Genomic DNA, 19,821 nt, shown 5'->3' on the forward strand with positions numbered 1-19,821 from the left:
ACCTGATTAAAATAAACCCTCAAACACACTTCCGACCATGCCATCCACAAACCCATCTGACTGCAGCTTGAGCATGATCACTTTTTGGTGCTGGCTGCTTCCAGAATGGATAATTGCCTCCTGAGGTTTGACAGAGAGAAACAGATAATAGTCAGGACCAGGATAGACTACACTAGTGCTCGTGATTGTCCATGTCAGTAGCATCTTCTTACCTGTTTAAGACCATCTCAACTGTCCTTAAGATTTGAACACAATACAGCCGATACAGTCTTGCCACTTTCCTTTTGAATAGACTTTAATTAATTGAGAGCGAAGTGAAAAATGCAGGTTACATTTTTAGTGTTATCATTGATACGTTGTAAGATCAACACCAAAACAGTGATGCATCTAACATTTATACATTTCCTAACTTCAGTTGTCAAAGAGCAAATCATTATCAGTATTTTTATTTACACAATAAGTTCAAGCAACAGTAAATAACAAACACCTTCGTTTGCACACACACATACACACACACGCACACATACACACACCCAACCACCTTTAAACAATGGATTTCCTCACACCAGTCTCATTTTTTTCACATACACCGGTAGACTCAAAGTTATCAGTGGAGATCCTGGACCAGCCCTATTTTCTTTCAGAGTCACTTTAATTTTTACAACTTGAAGCCACATAACCAGCGTGGTCGGTACACTCAAAGGACACCCCAAATGATAATAATGAATTCCACTTTTTTTGTGTGAGGAAATATGTACATCTCTGAAGATGCATAGGATTACCGCTCAAAAAAGTCAAAAATAAACAAAACCAAAATCTCAGATCTTCAAGCACAGTCTCTTAACAGCATTGTGCTAATGTTAACATTGTATTAACTGAACGGAAAAATTCTTTTAGGTTTCTCTACAGAGGTACTGGTTAGTTCGGATTCTTTTCTCAGCTGCTTGAAACACACGAAATTTTTAAAGTTGCATGGTAGTCCTACATCCTGCCTTCCAGGTTAGCGGCCTGCCTAACCTCCGGAATGTCGGACGGGACTCACCCCCGGTGCCTTGCTCTCTGATTTATTTCTTGCTGTTAGTAAATGGAAACCATGACAAAGTTTACATTAGCAGACACATACACATGCCCTGGCCTATAAATATTCTATGATGGAAAATGGTACAATGACTCCATTCCTAGTGAAAAGAGCGTAAAAGGAGAAGAAGAGGGCGGGGGGGGGGGGGGGGACATTATCAACAATGGCTCTTCTTACAGTGAAAATCCAGACCAAATGGCAGAGATGGGCTTTTAACTAACTGGACATTGTTAGCCACTTCTCCAGGGCCTTCGAGCTGACTAAAAGCAGGCAAAGCAGAGCCCAACTCCTCCGGGCAAACCTGGTAGGATCCAGTGGTACAGGCATCTTGTCTTGGAAGCTGGATGAAGATCACCTGCCATTTCCTTCTTAGAGAGGTGAGTGTGGAGGAACTTTAAAGTCAGATTGGAAAGCAGTTCACACACTGTCCTGCCTGGGCCACAGAACTGTCCCCGGGTCGGACCCCTCAAAGCGCCAGCTGGAGTTTGGTCATGTTTCTCTGGTGCATGTTGTGATGGCGGACTAGTTCGTCTGACCGGGCAAACTTTTTCTGACAACTGGGCCACCGACAGCTGAAGGGCTTTTCACCTGTTGACACAATTGCCAGTCAGAGACACTTGCAGCGGAGAGACTGGGCACAAGTTCAACTATCAAAGGCCCGAGTTAAATTATCCCAAGACACCCACTCCTGATTCCCTCTAGCTCTTTCCCTAGGCTAACAAATCGGGCTCATTTCATAGGCAGCCTTGAAACGGCAGCACCTCTGGGCCGTTAAGGATTAAAAAAACTGTAAAAATTATAAAATATTATTCAGTCAGAAGACTGGGGAAATGGCAGAGAAGGAATGAGTCTTGTTAATGAAAGTGTCTGGGCAATTCATATGTCATCAAGGGGGAGAAACATTTGTTTCGGCCTCTGCTATTAGGCCATTTTGGGAATTGTGTAAATGCTTCCCCTCCACTGCCTCTTCAGGGAATTGAGCTCATCTGGGCTGCAGGGGCTCAGGATCATTACTCTGGATACTAACGGATCGATTGCCATCCAATAACAGAGCTATGACTGTAACTTTACTGTGTCTGTCTGTGTAGATATTCTGAATGGGCTGGGTATTTTAAAATAAATCCCTGACACCAGTTTGCAGGATATTTGCTTCTTTAACATTAAAGTGTTACTCAGAGTATAATCCCTATCATAGTTTTAAGATTCTTAACAAGATTGCCAAAAGATTGAGACTTTTCCATCTAAGGAGCTCTCAGAAGTTCCTTCCAAGCTTCATTCTGGATAGGGAGGATAATGAGGGCCTTAAATTAAATATGCCCAGCCTTGTGCTAGGCATCATCTATATACATTATTTCATGTATTCCTTGCAACAGCCCTGTAACAGAAACATCGGTATCCCCACTCCAGATATGAAGCTGGACATCTGGTGAGGGCAGACCCAAGCAGGACTTAAATCCAGGTCTGTCTATTCCAAGGTTCATGCACTTTGCAGTATCCCACCTCCCAGACCTGGCCATAATGGAAATAGAGCTGTGGCTTTATCCTAAGTAAAAATACTACAGGAGCCTATCTCTGGTCCACTAGGGAGATCTTTCCAGTTTGCCTCTCCTATGAGAACTATTGTTTGGGACAAGCACCAAGAAATGTCCCGGGGGAGGCACTGTCCCAGCGTCAGGACTGGGGGCTGATCAAATACAGGGTGAAACAGTCTGCCAGAGACACAGGTCATTTTGCACACATGCAGATATGCACAGGGTTCAGTGGATGGAATGGGGAAGTGGGGCAGAAGGGGCAGGGTACAAGGGACGATAAGTTTCTCACCAAATTATGAGGCTTGGGACTAAGGAAAAGAAGCAATACCAAAGGCACCTGAGTAGGGCAAAATTTATGCCCATCCCACCAACTCGGGGGCACAGATGCCTTGAGTCTGTAAATGCAGCCTATTTGGGCTGAGAATCTGGGACTCATGATCTCACGTTTTCCTTCGCCTCCCACTCACTGTTCCTCTGCTCTTCCTGATCTAGCCCCTGCCCCTCCACCCGACCTCCAGCCAGGCTGTCAAAGGTTATCTCCTAATAGACACATCCCAACCCTTTCTCTTGTTGGTCAGTTACGCTCCTCCATCTCTCAATGCCATTCAGCTTTGCTGACATTGACTCTCTTCCTGATTTCTATATTCCCTGGGCTGTGAGATGAACCCAGGCTCTTTCTCCAACAAAGAAGGCTGTGGGATATTGTGGGACTGGGAGCAGACAGAATTGGGTTTGCTACTTACTAGCTTTGGGACTGTAAACAAGTCATTTCATGACTATGTGCCTCAGTCTCCTGATCTGGAAAATGGGGATAAAACATGCCTACCCTCCTCTTCTTACAAGGATGTTGCAAAAATACAGTGAGATAACCCTAAGCCTTGGCCCTCCTCCCAAATTTAGAAAACACATAACAAAGATGGAGCTATTTTCATTATGAATCACACCCGTCTTGTGGAAAAGCAAAAACTTTCAGCAGCCAGGGAATAAATGTCTTCTTCCCCTCTCTATACCAGTAGAAAGGAAATAGCAGCCATATGCTGATACAAGTCTGGCAGAAACCATGACTGCTCCTGGGACATTAACTTTTAGCACAGCAAGGATTCAGGTCTCTGAAAATTGTGTCATGAAATGTGAGCTCTCCAAAGAATAAATATCTGGCTTGGAAGAACTTCTGCTGTTTTTCTGTAAAGTTGATTATCCTATCAAACTGAGTAATGCAATGTGATGTGACAGAAAACTGGGCTACTTCAACTCTTCCTTTTGTTCTGGGCGCTCAGTAATAAGTTCTTTTCACATCTCCCTTTTGCTAGTAGTTCCCACCCCACCTCTTCTGAAACAATGTTATTATTTAAAGACAGCCATGCATTGTTCTTCCTCTCAACTGCCTCTAAACCTGCTCAGAACTTCTCCACTAGACTTTTCCAATCTCTCTCTCATCACAAACAACTTCATTCAACAGTATTTTTTTTTTTAAAAAAAATAATGAAAAATAAATGTGAAGAAAAGTTTACGCACTTGTTTTACCTGTATGAGTCCTGGTGTGGGTCTTCAGGTGGTCAGACCGGGAGAACTTTCGCTGACAAGTTTTACACTGGAATGGTTTCACACCTAAACGGACAGAGAAGGTCTAGCCGCAGCCCTAACAATGTGGGAGCATAACGAGGCCCACAAGGCCTGCTTCCTGGTGGCCCGAAGAGCCGGGCATTTCCAGCCACCTGTGATGTCTGTCTCACCCTCAGATTTCCCCAAGTCCCCAGGCCTAGCATGAAACCACCTGATTCTGCAACAGTAATCCTTGAAGACCTGCTTGTGTTTTGGGAACAACTAGTCCTTAACCACAAACGTCCAGCTTCTCACCAACGTCCCAGCTGTGTCCGAGACTGAAAAAGTGAATCACACACTATAAATTGGATTATGCTCTCCACCACCCTGCTCTTTACCGCTGCTCAACGTGTCATCAGCAGATGGCTGGTGGGATCCCACTGTTCCGCGGTTTGCTGGAGAAATGTGGGATGTTTCCTTTTCTTTCTTTCTTTCTTTTTTTTAAGAACAGGAAAATCCCCAGATATTTGAGGGGGAGGGAATTATTGGAAAAACTAAACAAATGGCTAACCCTCTCCCATCCATATTCAACAACAAAGAGAATCACAAAAGCAGCTGAAACCCAGAACATACTACCAGCAAGGAGAAGTGAGCCTACAAACCTGTGTGTCTCCTTTGGTGTCTTTTGAGCTGGTCTGAACGAGAAAACCTTCGCTCACAGTCCTTGAAGTCACATTGGTATGGTTTCTCACCTTGGGGAAGACACACATTCCATTTGAAAATGACACTGGAGATGGGGATGTCATTAAAGGCTACTTCTCCTCAGGGGACTGAAGGGATCCCAAAATGCCTAAGGCACTTGATGGACCTTGCTAGCGTGGTGAGGCCAACGGCAATGTGAAGCTAAAGGCCCACCTGTACTAAGCCGGGTGTAGAATGGGGAACCGGTTGATTGAGGATGGTCCCTAACCTGCAAGTTACAAGTGGACAGGAGCTCGGGTTCTGAAGTCTGACACTAGGGTCACATCCAGCTCTGACACTTAAAGCTCTGGGTGAGGGGCTATTTCCTTATTGAGAAATGGGGCTGATAATCTGACAGCTTCAAAGGATTTATGAGCAGATTAAACAAGACCATCCAGGGGCGCCTGGGTGGCTCAGTCAGTTAAGCGTCCGACTTCGGCTCAGGTCATGATCTCGCGGTTCGTGAGTTCAAGCCCCGAGTCAGGCTCTGTGCTGATGGCTCAGAGCCTGGAGCCTGTTTCAGATTCTGTGTCTCCCTCTCTCTCTGACCCTCCCCCATTCGTGCTCTGTCTCTCTCTGCCTCAAAAATAAATAAATGTTAAAAAAAATTAAAAAAAAAAACAAAAAAAAACCAAGACCATCCACATAAAGAGCTTAGCCCAGAGCACTGCTAAAAATAAATAAATAAATAAATAAAAATAAAAATTAAATTAAATTAAATTAAATACTGGTAGAGAATCTTTAGATCAATAATAAACCAAAAAAGTGTTAACTCCTAAACGGAGTTGGAGACAGAATTCTGGAATGGATATGCCTTGGAGCTGGCCTCATGAAATAAGTGTTTTATGTTTTATGGCCTAAAGATTTGGTGCTCTCCACTACTGACTTCTCATTCCTGAATCAAGCACAAAAAGCCCCATGGTTGTGAGACACCCAAGTTAAACCAGGAGCCAAAGCATTTAGAAAGATTCTGGTATCCCTTTATCCGAGAGACATCAGTAGTGGGATTACACAACCTTCTGCCTCAGAATGCAGAAGCCCCACCCCTGTCCTTGCTAGAGAAGGTTCAGCCAAATACTGGGAACTAAGCCCCATGAGTGCACTGAGCGACCTTGGGCCTTCCCACCTTCTTATGAGAATTCTGAGTCACCAGTGTTCTGGGATGGAGAGCAAGCTATCCCAGGACCAGTCAGTCTTTCTGTTGCAGGGCAGTCCTTAGTTGCCTTTCAGGCCTCATAACTTCCTCTATTCCCCCTGATTAGTCTGCATTCCTGCTATCCCAGAGCTCACCCTTCCCCAAATCTGCCTTGCACTTTGCTGACCCCAACCGCCATTTGTCCCTATCTCCATCCACGTTCCCACCCATCAAAAAGTCTGCCGTACATCCCTCTCTAATGCCCCTTGTTTCCTCTTCAATGCCTTCTTGGAAATTTCATGTTCAGATTGAAAGCCCTTCCTTCCCTCAGTACAGAATTGATCATAGAACACCTAACGTGGGAGGCTACGTCCAGGGCTGCCTTTCACCGTGGGCTGGAAAATCCTGAGGGCAAGAGCCTCCCGTTAACTTTGTATTTACATCTGGCCTGGTGCCTTATACTTCAACAACACTACTCAGTCTAGTATCTTTTCCCTGCCTTTCTGCTTCTGCTCCTTCTTGACTTCCTCTACCGTACCCTACCAACCCTCTGATGGTCAGCTTAAGCCCTTCCTCCTTCTGGGATGACTTTAGCTCAAATCAGCAACTCTCCTCAAGTTCCTCCAGCCTCTGTTCTAGTACATTATCCTATGCTCTCTTCATCTCTTTTCATTTGTGTGTAGCCTAGCTCCAAAACAGACTCTAAACTTTTGAGAAGGGAGTTTGTGACTTGGGAGTTAAAAGGCATGAGTTTGGGTCCTGCTTCCACTATATCCTACCCACCTGATAACTGTTCTGGTGTGTGAGGATTAAATGAAATAATGCATGTGGAGAGTCTGGCACATAAAAAGTATTTAATACAGAAGTACTTAACATTGTTACATATAGATAAGATGGCATTCTTTCAAGAAAAGGGCTGCAGGACTGTTAAATACCAGGCTGCTGTCCTGTCTTCTGCAAAGAAGAGCTTCTTAGAGCCTCAGGTGGCTCTGAGGGTCTTGGTTAGCTTGTCCACTGCTTTCCCTTCACACAGACATCTCCCCTTTACTGCTTGCTAAGTGTCTCTTCCCCATTAAAGGTTTCAACAACCATATTGCCTTCAATGCATTCTCTTGCATTTCTCCAGTCACAATTTTACTCTATCATTTTCCTTATAACTTTAACAGATACTTTTCAAATGATCATATTGGGGGAAACATGTAAAAATATAACATCCCTAGTTCTCTCACCTTTAGCCTCAAAGCATGTGGTCTACTGAGTGCGAACTCACTCTCTTCTTCAGCTTCCCCAAAGCAAAATAAGCAGTAATAACAAAACAGTAAGGGTAGTTGTAACAATGAAGCTGTCCTTCCAGTTATGGGGAAAAAATGACACCAACCCCCCTGCAGGAAAGGCTGTGTTCCACACTCTTGCCCTGCAGCCGACACTCAACCACACTCCCGTCCAGTGCCCACAAGGCCAACAGCAAACATCGGTGATCAATAATAAAACCACATCCAAGATGGCCAAGAACCAGACGAGGCCAATTCTCTTCCCTAGAGGGAGGCAAATCCCTTGACCTGTGGGAAAACCCAGCCTTCCTTGACACATCATCAAAAATCATGTTTGTTTTTTTTTTTAAGATTGAAAACAAAAATTAACCCTACAAATCCATTTTCCTATTCCTATCTGGTTGGTTATTACTAATCAAGCAGTTAAAAGTTTTTCTTTGGACCATCTCTCCTTAAGTCTTATGATGACCTTGCCCATCAATCCCTCAAACTGTCTTATTACCAAACTCCCAGAATAGGTCCTCTCTCTTTAGAGAGCCTAATAGAGAACCTCTCTCTTTAACAAAACAACAGTGACACTATTGTTTATTCAGGCCATTGACATAGCGTACTATACTACGTGCTTCATATCTAATGCCTTTAACCCAATTTTATTTTCAAAGATAATCTAGTTTGGGGGCACCTGGGTAGCTCAGTTGGTTAAGCATCCGACTTCAGCTCAGGTCATGATCTCTTGGTTTGTGAGTTTGAGCCCCGCGTTGGGCTCTGTGCTGACAGCTCAGAGCCTGGAGCCTGCTTCAGATTCTGTGTCTCCCTCTCTCTCTGACCCTCCCCCGCTCACACTCTGTCTCTCCTTCTCTCAAAAATAAATAAACATTAGAAAAAATTTTTTAAAGTTAACCTAGTCTTAAAAATTATATAAGGTAGGCATTGTCATTTCCATCTTCCACAAGGCAAAATGAGGACCAAATGCTCAATGTCTCACCATTTGGTCGTGTAGCCTGAATTCAAAGACAAGTAAGTCTCTTTAGTTCTGTGGAATTCTCTTTCCATCACTCTGCTCAGCCCTTCCTGAAGACAATTTACTGACTTTTTTATTAAAGGATGGACAGTCAGGATGCAAAATGCCCCTGCAACCTTTTTTTTTTTTTTTTTTTTTTATCACCTTGGCCAGACCTTTCAAAGCACTGCCTACTGTCAATCCAAGAAATCTCCTGTGTCCTTAGAGGTGTGACAGCCAGGAGTAGGAGCTCCTGAACCACCCTTGCCCAAAGGCCACCAGAAACGAGGCTGGACAGCGGACACACTTACCAGTGTGCTTCCGGCTGTGCATCTGTAAGTGTGACAGCTTAAAATATCTCTTATTGCAGCCTGGGTAAGCACACATGAAGGGGCGTTTCTCACTGGTCTCTGATGCCGACCGGACAAGAGTCGGGGCAACTCCGGGCACACGTCGCACATCCTGTAGGCAGAGTGTAAGAGAAATGGAGGCTTTAAGCCACATGTGAACATTCGTGTCAGTCCTGAGGGAAAGTGAGCTTGAGATTAAACCTGAGGAAGGGATGGCAGATATTAAAACCTAAAACCACTCCCATGCATACCCCAGATGCCCACAGCAAGCATCACTAACGGGTGACAGAGAAGGACATTCTACAATGCAATACTTCAACGTCATCACTATTGATCAATCAGAATCAGTACTTCATCTGTCTGTTTGGGGACGCTGATCCAGAGGATCTGGCAAAGAAATGCTGGTGCTACAAAAGCTCCCAATCCATCCCATCCCTCAGCTTCTCCACTTGAGGCAGTGAGGTCTGGAAGTCCAAAGTCCCAGGTTCTATTCTACTTCCTCCCATTTGGACACATGGCCACATGACCTCAGGCCCCACCTGCAACAGGTAGGGAAGTCCTTATTAGAGAGAAATATGGGATACTAAATGAACCCCAAGCTGACCACACTTTCCATGTGGGAGTAAATGACAAGGAAGGAGGAGCCCCTGAGATTTGAGGGTTCTCTTTGTGAAGGGGCTAAAACCACCAAAGGCCAATGGTGTAGCCAGTGTAAACATTTAGTAATACCACCAGAAAACACTGTCTGCCTTCTGTGCACTTTACATGTCCTTCATTGTTTATTCCCTTGATCTTGTGGCAGTGGGTAGGTGAATGGTCAGTCCTTCATGACAAGGTGCTAAAAGGACATAGTGAGGCAAATTTTTCCTGCTCTCAGGATCCATGACCCCTAGACAGGAGCAGTGGGAGTGCCCCAGGGGCCACTGAATCCTCCTCACTCTCTTACAGATGTGCAAAAGTCAAGACCAAAGAACACATCTACGTTTCAAGACCTGGAACTGCCTCCGAGCTTAACCCATCCCCTGCTCTGTGCATTTCCCACACTATGCTTATGTTTTAGTTTCTATTTCACACTGCCTTGCACTGTGAGAGCTTCTTTTTTGAAGGAAAAGTACTTAGTGACATACAACTTTGCTGTTGACAGGCCACAGTGTCTCAAGGCAAATGGTGGCGTAAATTTAAGTGGTGAGCCGGCTACGTTTGAATGGTAGACTCTAGGAGAAAATGAGTCGGTAGTGAAACAGCACCTGTGAGATCTGGAGTCTATCAGCAGCCATGACAGCGAGTCTGACAAACCGGGCTTTGTGGAAAGAAAGACAAATGGAGCTTCCTTCACTTCCTTTAATTCAATCTAGATGCAGCGCACACAGCACTGGGATATAAAACTGAGTTGTCAATGTCAGTCAAGGGTCCCGGCGGAGGATTCCAGTGGTATTTGTTGAAGGAGAGACTGGGATGACTCTTCCCATACTTCCATCAGATTTCCGTATTTCTGCAATCCTCGGCTTTATTCTCATCCCTGGAAGGTTTGGGCTGAGGGCACATGCTGTTCTGTCACCATGATGCTTCTGGAAACATCAGTCAGAACATCTCACTGCTACCTGCCCCACACGTCATGTGGGGACCTGGGTCACACACAACTTTTTTCTAGAGTACTGACTATGCTAGTGAAGTATAACCACAGTTACTCATGTTACAGCCACGGACTCACAAGTGAAAGCCACACACGCAAACCCTTGGTCACTGCGTGTGGTTCTGACCTCCCCAAAGAGGCTCTGCTGAGGTGGCCTTCCATTGACTTCCCCGAATTCTCCAGAATGTTTACCTTTTTACTTTTCTTTCCTCACTCTCCTTGGAGACCCCTCTCCTCCAAACTGTTCACAGCCCCGTTTCCCTAAGCAATGCAACGTGGTAGTTAAAAACAGGGGCTCTGGAGTCAGGCGAAGCTTGCTTTATAAGTAGTTATGTGACTGTGGACAAGCCACTCATCTCTGGCCTTCAGTCTCCTCATCCATAAAGTGGAGATAATAATACCTACCTCGTAGAGGTGCACTAAGGATTAAATGGAAAAAGAAAGTTTAAGTATAGAACCTTAAATGCCTACTGCTAAGCGGCAGAAGTGAGTCTGAACTGTGTGATTCCAACTATATGACATTTGGGGGAAAGGTGAAACTACAGACACAATGAGAAGATCAGTGGCTGTCCGGGGGAGGGGAAGAAGGGGGGACGGATGAGTAGGTAGAACATAGACATTTTTATTTTTAGGCAGTGAAACTATTCTGTGCAATAATGTAACGGTAGACCCGTGACATGACACATTTAACAAAACCCATGGAACCACACAGCAAAAAGTCAACCCTAGTGTAAACTATGGACTTTCATTAACAATAACACACCAATACTGGCTCATCAATTGTAACAAGTGTACCACACCAATGCAAGATATTAACAATAGGGAAGATTGTGGGGGAGGGTGGGGATGAGGGAGAACATGGGAACTCTGTACTTTCTGCACAATTTTTCCTTAAACCTAAAACTGCTCCAAAAATTACATCTATTAAGACAAAAAGCCCATTACAAAAGTCAGCACAATGCCTGGCACATAGAAAGGGGGCAGCACCAACAGAGTGGGCGCCATTACCATCATTATGGTTAGTAGAACACTCGGCAAGACAGAGCCTACCTTTCGGCACTTTACAATGCAGACCAATTCAAGGGTCTGACTTGGGAAGTCAGGAGTCCAGGTCATTAGTTACAAGAGCCACAAGCCCACCTGGAGGAGTGAATTAAGCAGTGAAGGGGGAAGGGACGGGACTCTGCCAGAAGCATCTTGGTCTGAGTCAGGGAGATGACCGCGTTCACAATGACCTGTGGACAGGAGGCTGCCCTCTCTGCCCAGTGGGAGAGGAGAGGTCTTTATTGTCAGAGGAGCCTATAATTAAGAACAGACTTACCAGGGCCAAATGGCCATCAGCAAGCAAGTGAAAGGCTGCTGAGAAGGAAAAGAGGCATTGACGTCCCCTTCCAGCCAGCCCCCTTCCCCTCGACCCGAGTTCTCACCTGAATGCCCCTAAAGACGCCATGAGTGTGTATTCTGTACTGGGCACCGCAGAGGATGGGCGTGGTGTGGTTATCACTCTCATACCCTGTGCCGTGGCTGCAAACACAAAGAGGGAAGAACAAGTCTCAGGTCGGTCCACAGGCACCCTTTAGAAATGAGCGTCTGCAGCAGAAGAATGTTTTTAAAAAGCTCACAGGACAACAGCCATTGGTTTTTGCGTCCTTCGCTGCTCTGGAAGCAGGGCTTTGTGAAGGGCAGGGGGCTGTTCAACCCTTGCATTACCACCACGCGGCCCTCCCTTGTGCTCAGGGAGGCCATCTGTGTCTATGCCTCTCAGACAAGCTGGGAAAAGTCACAATGGCTTTCATCCCCAGCAAGTTGTTTACCATCTAGCCAGCAGAACAGACAGCTGCGAGTGTCTCCGGAATGAGCAGATACCTCAAGTTTCACATTAAGTTCAATGGATTTTTGTTGGCACCTCGTGACTCAGTTTTTACCAGATAGCCCCAAGAAAGTGATGACACAGAAGAAATGTCACATTCTCAGAAGTGGGGATTACACATCAGTGACCCTTCTCCACTTAACGGACAGATAAGTTTTCCAGATCAACTTAACTCTTTGCAGCCAACCCGTGCCGTAAGCGGACACTGGATAATCTTCCCTAGCATTAGATTGCCTAGTCCTCCAGTTGGTGCTCAGGCTAATCCTGGCCTTCCAGCAAGGGCTGAGGGATGTGGAACATTGAAATGAACAACTTGAGAGAAGCGAATACTCTGAAAGTATTCTCTCCTTTAGGTCAAAGCTGGTATCTGTTCCGCAGTTATTTTACTTCCAAATGAGGCAGAGTAAAGATTCTTATCTACATGGGCAGGACATTATAATCACATCTAGAATCACCACAAGGAGCTTCTATGAAACATCTCTGTGAAATGGTGCAGCTGCTTTGGAAAACATCTGGCAGTTACTCAAAAGATTAGACATAAAGTTACAATTTGACCCAGAAATTCCACTTCTAGGTACATTCCCAGGAGACATGAAAACATGTATCTACACATAAACATGTACACATTGTGTATTAGCAGTATGATTCATAATAGCCAAAAGATGGAATCAACCCAAATGTCTCTCAGCTGATGAATGGATGAACGTAGTATATTCCTAAACTGGAATATTATTTGGCAATAAAAAGGTGGGAAGTACTGATACGTGATAATGTGGACAAGCCCTGAAAACACACTAAGTGAAAGGAGCCAGCCACAAAGGGCACACCTATTGTGTGCATCCATTTAAATTTTTTAAAAATTTTTTGATTTATTTTTGAGACAGAGAGAGACCGAGCATGAGCAGGGGAGGGGCAGAGAGAGCGGGAGACACAGAATCCGAAGCAGGCTCCAGGCTCTGAGCTGTCAGCACAGAGCCCGACACAGGGCTCAAACCCACAAACCAAGAGATCATGACCTGGGCCAAAGTTGGACGCTCAACCGACTGAGCCACCCAGGCGCCCCAGTGTGTGCATCCATTTAAACAAAATGTCCAGAATAGGCAAATTTATAGAGACAGAAAGTGGTTTGGTGATTGGCTGCCTAGGACTGGGGAAGCTGAGGGAAATGGGAGAGTGATTGCCGAAAATGTCCTAGAACTGTGGGAGCGGTTGTACAACTCTGTGAATATACTAAAAACCACTGATGTCTCTACTCCAAACGAGTGGACTGTATGGTATGTGGAATTTATAAAGCTGCTTTACAAAATTAGCTTGGGGAATAATGAGGTCCATGCACAGTCTTTTTCCCCCCAAGCCGCCAGGTGTAATTAACTCGCTGTCAGGGCTGAGAGCCTCCACCCTCTGCCTGTGTTACTCTAGGGATGCCAGGGGTCCCAGTGTGGGAGGCAGGCAGCTTGGCTGATCAGCCCACTCCATCTGAGAGTGTGGGGAAAACCTGGGGCTGGCTCAACTCCCACTTCCAAGGCCGGGGCGGGGGGCGGGGGGCCGGGTGGGGGGAGGTGAGGAACTCCTGGAGAGAAAGGGTGTTTGCCAGGATGACTGACATGGTCCGCACATCCCGCAGCCACAGCAGCTGTGGAATTTCATGTTTCATTCTGGCTCCAAGCTTTTTAGAAAGAATTGCCTGTCTCCCTTGCATAGATAGTGAGAGCAGTTTCAGGAACTGGGTAGCAGTTTACAGTTATACTATAAAAGCAGTGGGGATGTAAGAACTGAGCACAGTGGTGATGTGGTAGCAGAAAGAGGACAGGACAAGAACGATGTGGCCAGAACATTTTGCCTTGAAGGCCATGAAGACATACTGCGTCTGTGTGGCTTCATCATCTGTATGGAGCCAAAATGTGACTTACACATTTTCTGGGGCTGAGGGCTCTCTAGGGACACAATAGAAATCTGAATTATTTTTTAAATTTTTTTTTTTCAACGTTTATTTATTTTTGGGACAGAGAGAGACAGAGCATGAACGGGGGAGGGGCAGAGAGAGAGGGAGACACAGAATCAGAAACAGGCTCCAGGCTCTGAGCCATCAGCCCAGAGCCTGATGCGGGGCTCGAACTCACAGACCGCGAGATTGTGACCTGGCTGAAGTCGGACGCTTAACCGACTGCGCCACCCAGGCGCCCTGAATTATTTTTAAGTTCTGCTATCAAAGAGGAAGAATTAGGAATCTGTTGTCTTAGCAGCTGATCTCTGGATGTTACTTGGGTTCCTGGAGGGTGTGAGAAATAGATTTTCCTCAAAATGCTTGTTCCAGGAAATGAAGTGCTATACTACTCAAAGGTAACCTCATAGCCAGATATAAGCCAACACACCCAAGAAGCAACCAGAGAGGTGCCTGGGTGGCTCAGTCGGTAAAGTACCCAACTGTTAATTTCAGTTCAGGTCATGATCTCACGTTTGTGGATTCGAGCCCCGTCCCGCATTGGGCTCCAGGCTGACAGCACAGAGCCCCTCTTGGGATTCTCTATCTCTGCCCCTCCCCCACTTGCACACTCCCTCTCTCTCTCTCTCAAAAATAAATAAATAAACTTAAGGGGGAAAAAAAAAAAAAGAAGCAACCAGAAACAAGACTCTACCTGCCAAATAAACCCCTAGGTTCTTCTATCAAGTCCATGAAGTCCATGAATAAAAACTACAGCTGGGTCCTGCCTACTGGGTTTGTCCAGAAGACAAACACATCAATGTAATTCCACATTGTGGAAACCCTACAAAGCTCTTCCCAGTGTGGTCTGCCCAGAACACTAAGTATAATCCACAGGTATTTACTATGGTGACAACTCTCTCTAGATAAGTAAAGGAAATCAGGTCAGTGGTCTTGGGACTGTATACTAACAGAGGGAGAAACCGTATCTACTCCAACCCTCATTTCAAAGCCCTTCTAGCTCATCAACAGTTGCACAACACGACTGGTGGCGAATTTTTAAAGAATCCCATTCCATTTGGGGAGTGCTTTAATTGTGAAGAAAGGCCTTTCTGAGCCAAGCAGACATCTGCCGCCTCCTTTCTGTCTTCTGGAGAACCACAGCGTCAGTGTTTTACAGCCAACCCTGCGTGTCTCCTCTGCTCTGTGGTAAACTTGGCCTTGAAAACAGACCAGCTTGCCCCTCTCTGTATCCTCTCAGCTGGGTGACTGAAGTTAAGGCACAGAGTCCATAATGTCCCATAAGATGGATGGAATCTAACTCCTCTTCCACATGACAGTCCTTCAAATATTTGAAGACAGCTTTCCAGGGTACAGAGCTGGGGTTCTCTCAATGATCATAACAAACTGGTATCTAATTCCTTTAGTGTCTGTATCATCCACCTCTTGATTCCCTTCCTTTTGTAACGTCTCTCTCAAAGCATGGGCTTAAAATGGATCCCAGTGCCCCCAGAAGAGTGGGGAAGGAGGACCATCCATAAACACAAAAAGTTTAAGAATTATGAAAATAACATAAATGCGTAAGGCCAGAGAGTACATGCCTCAGCCAAAGAGATTCCATTGCAAATTTCTGAAAATCAGTATGCTAGTCAAACACAACACAATCAATGCGTTGGGCCCATAGGCTATCCGGACTCAATGAACGCATCTAAGGGGACATCGCTTCTAGCACTCAGGTCACAGTGGTCTTCCCCCCTCAAACAGAATCCTCATCATCCACAACAGCAAGAACTGCAAGTAAGGCACATGTCTCCAACCTTGAGCTTGAAGACATGATTTTTTTTAATCCAGTTCAAAACTACACAGTTATCCTTCAAATTCCATTTTATTTCTTTTAGGAAGTCATTTCCAACTGTTGAAATCTTTTTGACTCAATTTGGCTTCCAAAACATTGACTTTCCATCCCATTTCATATTTCCGCTACCTTTGAAAAATCACCTTTTCTGTGTTTCCACTTAAAAAAAAAAAAGGATCGGGGTTCCTTGGTGGCTCAGTCAGTTAAGCATCTGACTTCGGCTCAGGTCATGATCTCACAGCTTGTGAGTTCAAGTCCCACGTCAAGCTCTGAGCTGACAGCTCAGAGCCTGGAGTCTGCTTTGGATTCTTTGTCTCCCTCTCTCTGCCCCTTCCCAGCTCACACTCTGTGTTTCTCTCTCTCTCTCAAAAATAAATAAACATTAAATTATTTTTTAATTAAAAAAAAGGATCTTCCTTATTGTTGTGGGGAACTATTATATTTACAATATATATACTATACTTGTTCTCTGGTATTCAGGAAATGGTAAGATTGTAAAAGGTCTGTCCATGCAGCAACCTGAGGGAAGCCATCACAGAGAATCTAGTCATTTGGATGGGCAAATGTCATCAGTGGGAGTTAATCTGAGGCAGAAATGGAACAGTCACCACCATTAAGACCCAGCCGGTAGCTTAGATGGTCAGGTAACGCCAAGCTTTTCCCTGAGAGAATTAGCCTTAAAAAGTTCCAGTGACTAAGCCGTAAATGAACTAAATAGGAGTGAGGGTAGGGTTCTTAGAGGTCTGGAGCCATAAAGCCTTCCAAGAAGAGCAAGGAGCTATCTGCCTAAGTGAAGAGATTTCTGGAGCCGAAGATGCACCTTCCAAATAAAGCATTCACAAAGCCCTGGATAGTATGGGGTAAAAATTTATCGGGACTTGGAGACAAGAATGTTATCATTCATGGAGCAACTCCAGAGTGGAGAGTGAATCCCACCAGATCAAGCAATCGAGAGACCCAAATCTCTCATAGGGTAGAAATATATGCAGTGGCTAGACCTCCCCTCCAACCCAGACAGTGAGGAAGAAAGTAAGAACTCTGCTCTACCAGCCGAGGACTGGCAATCATACGAACCCAGTGTTTTCAGATATTTCCATTCTCCAGAAAGTCAGAAACCAAGATCTTTATGTGAGATCGTTTCAGTGTCAAATTCTGGCAAATAATTGAGATTTTACAGAATCACTGTCAGGTCAGACAAAAGATCTCTGGCCTCAGGGCCACCTGAGGTTTGCCACCTCAGCTTTAAAGGTTGTGCAGGAAGTTTAAGCTGCAAAATGGAAAATTCTGTCTTGATTTTGTTCTCTCCTTCCATATGGCAACAAAGTAGGGGTGGGGATGCACCTGATTCTTGAAAAACTGAGCACCAAAACCTTCCAAACCCTTGAAAGTGTGAAAAGATGCTACACCTATACAGCAAGCTTGACCAGTGCCACGATGGCAAAATCCAGAAGCACTCGTCATCTACAGGTATCAGCGGTTTACCTCTAAACTTCACTGGCCCACTTGCAAGTAGCTTTAAGCACTGGAGCTATAGACAGAAGACTGTAAATTCTAGTGTATCAGTTTCCTACAGCTGCTATAACAAATTATCACAAATCTGGGGTCTTGAAACACAAATTTACTCCCTTACAATTCTGCAGATCAGAAGTCTAAAATCAGCCTCGATGTCCTAAAGGCAAGATGTGGGCAGGGCTATTTTCTTCTAGAGGCTGAGGGGAAAAATCTCTTTCCTGGTCTTTCCTAGTTTCTAGAAATTACCTGCATTCCTTGGTGTCTTCCTCACATCACTCTGACCTCTTGCTTCCTTTGTCACATCTCTAACAACTCCTCTGTAGCCAAATCTCCCTTCTGTCTTCTTCTTATAAGGACACTTAATTCCATTTGGAGCCAACCCAGATAATTCAGTATAATCTCCCCCATCTCAAGGTCCTTAACTTTATCCCACCTGCACAGTCATTTGTGCTACAAAAGGTATCATTCATAAGTTCCAGGAATCAGGACTTAGATATCTTTGGGGGTTCATTATTCAACCTACCATACCAAGGGAATCAGACTTACTCAGTTTCTTACAGATAGATACATTTGAAAGAGCTCAGTTAATCTGGATCCTTTATCTCCAGATGAATCTAGATGACTAGTCCTGAAGAAAAACATCACCTCCCCATCAGACTAGGTGAATGAAACTAGGTAAATAAAGCACAGTGCTTGGCACATGGTATGCCCTCGGTAAATGTTTGCTATTACTTACTAGTAAGATCTGCATTTTGCAGCAAAAAATATTGAGATTTAAGAAGACATTGAATTATCTGCCCAAAGTCAGACAGATGGCAAGTGGCAGAGATGGGGCCTGAATGCAGGACAGCCCAGCTCTTCTTCCTTCAAAACTAGCTAGACAATTCTGGTGGTATAACCCCATCCTGGGTTCACGTCTATCATCATGACACTGGACTAATTCCCAGCTCTTTTCTCCAGTGGTATAAATGAAATCAGGCATGCTGAAGGCTTAAAAATGTTGTGGGAGTGGGTAAGATAAGAGAAGGGGAGCAGTGAGGAGGAACAAGTTTAAGATAGTCAGTCTTCAGTACACTCCAGCTTCTGCTCTGAGGCACTATTTTTATTATGGTATAAAGAAAGCACAAAGCTAACTACAATGGAAACGGCCTGCTTATATGTGACAGAGCAACCAAAACTGAGCACAATTGTTACAAAGAAAATTCTTTCCACATAACTGGGAAAGTACACTGAGCAGGAACAGTTATCAGTAGAGCATATACCTCGTGACTTTATTCTTGGAGGAGGTGTGGACTGTACATTTTCCTAAACAGCTTTAAAATGCATAAAAATGCATCCTGAGAAATTCTGCTTTTCCTAGACAGCTTTAAAGTATGTAAACATGTGTCCTTAGAAAGTTTACAAAAAGAGAAAAATGTCCCTCATAGAACACAAATTATGAACCCTCTTCATGCTAAAAACCTATACATTGAGGTTTGGCCCAGAAAAAAACGTAATGTTAGAAGAGTAGCTTCTTTAGAAATGATTAATTTTGATATTCCACAGGCACAAGGAGATTAATAAAAAGGAATTGAGGTTTTACAGATGAAGAAAACCAGAGCTGCCCTGAAATCCCTTATCAACAGAAGAGGTTTAAAAAAAAGGGGGGGGGGGGAGGAAAGAAAGAAAAGAGACTTTTGAAGGTAATTAACATTTGATATAAATATTCAAAAAGGGGAGACCTCCACCTGTGACTTCTCTCTTCCACCTCTAGTCCTTGGCCAGGTAGGCATCCCCCTATCTTCACCTCTGTCTTCTCACCTCTGCAAAGTTAATCAGGTTGAAGGAAAGCACCTGGGAAAACTTCAAACTCCTGCATATCCAGAAAATTGAATTTACCCATCAATCTCTGGTCTCTGTCCGTCCTTGATACTCAGGCTTATATACAAGATGCTTAAATGCGTGATTCTTTTTGGTGTTGAAAATCAACTTTGCTGCAAGCCTTGAGAACCATCACCCCTGTCCCATGTGCCACTTTTGAGGGAAAAGAGCACTGGAACCATGTTCAAAAAGTGTGCGTCTTTAAAGGTTAGACACAAGAGATAAGGCTAAACACACCAGTTTAAATTACTCTTGCTAAGAAAAAGAAGAAAGAAAAGAGCCCAAATCTAATCAGGCCTCTAGATCTAACTACTTTTTTATATAGGAAATACAGGGGATGGAGGTCTAAAGTTAAAAAACTGTAAAAGAAAGCAATCTGCTGAATCCAGGTTGTGAGATATTTTACCAGCCAACTGACCAGCTATCTCCAACATATCAATACCAGGAGGAGGGAAAAAAAAAAAAAAAAAAAAAAAAAAAAGAGGAGGTGGGAGGTGGGGGTGAGAAGGACAGTTACAGCA

The 19,821-nt window shown here is 44.5% G+C and overlaps 1 protein-coding gene across 7 annotated transcripts in view; it reads right to left on the reverse strand.

The window, feature by feature from the left end:
• Positions 1–277: 277 nt before the first annotated feature.
• The window catches only part of WT1 (WT1 transcription factor), a 50,511-nt gene continuing 30,967 nt past the window's right edge, over positions 278–19,821 (reverse strand). For 6 of the 7 annotated variants that reach the window (XM_045484876.1, XM_045484879.1, XM_045484881.1 and 3 more), the window contains 5 exons: positions 11,710–11,806; positions 8,611–8,761; positions 4,815–4,904; positions 4,126–4,218; positions 278–1,666 (listed from right to left, as the gene is read on the reverse strand). In XM_045484876.1, coding sequence (XP_045340832.1) covers positions 1,545–1,666; positions 4,126–4,218; positions 4,815–4,904; positions 8,611–8,761; positions 11,710–11,806 — 553 coding nt within the window. In that variant the 3' untranslated portion in view covers positions 278–1,544. The remainder of the gene's footprint in view (positions 1,667–4,125; positions 4,219–4,814; positions 4,905–8,610; positions 8,762–11,709; positions 11,807–19,821) is intronic. The other variant, XM_045484880.1, reaches the window with a different exon arrangement.

The sequence above is a fragment of the Leopardus geoffroyi genome, chromosome D1, assembly GCF_018350155.1.
Source record: "Leopardus geoffroyi isolate Oge1 chromosome D1, O.geoffroyi_Oge1_pat1.0, whole genome shotgun sequence".
In the NCBI taxonomy this organism is placed as follows: Eukaryota; Metazoa; Chordata; class Mammalia; order Carnivora; family Felidae; genus Leopardus; species Leopardus geoffroyi.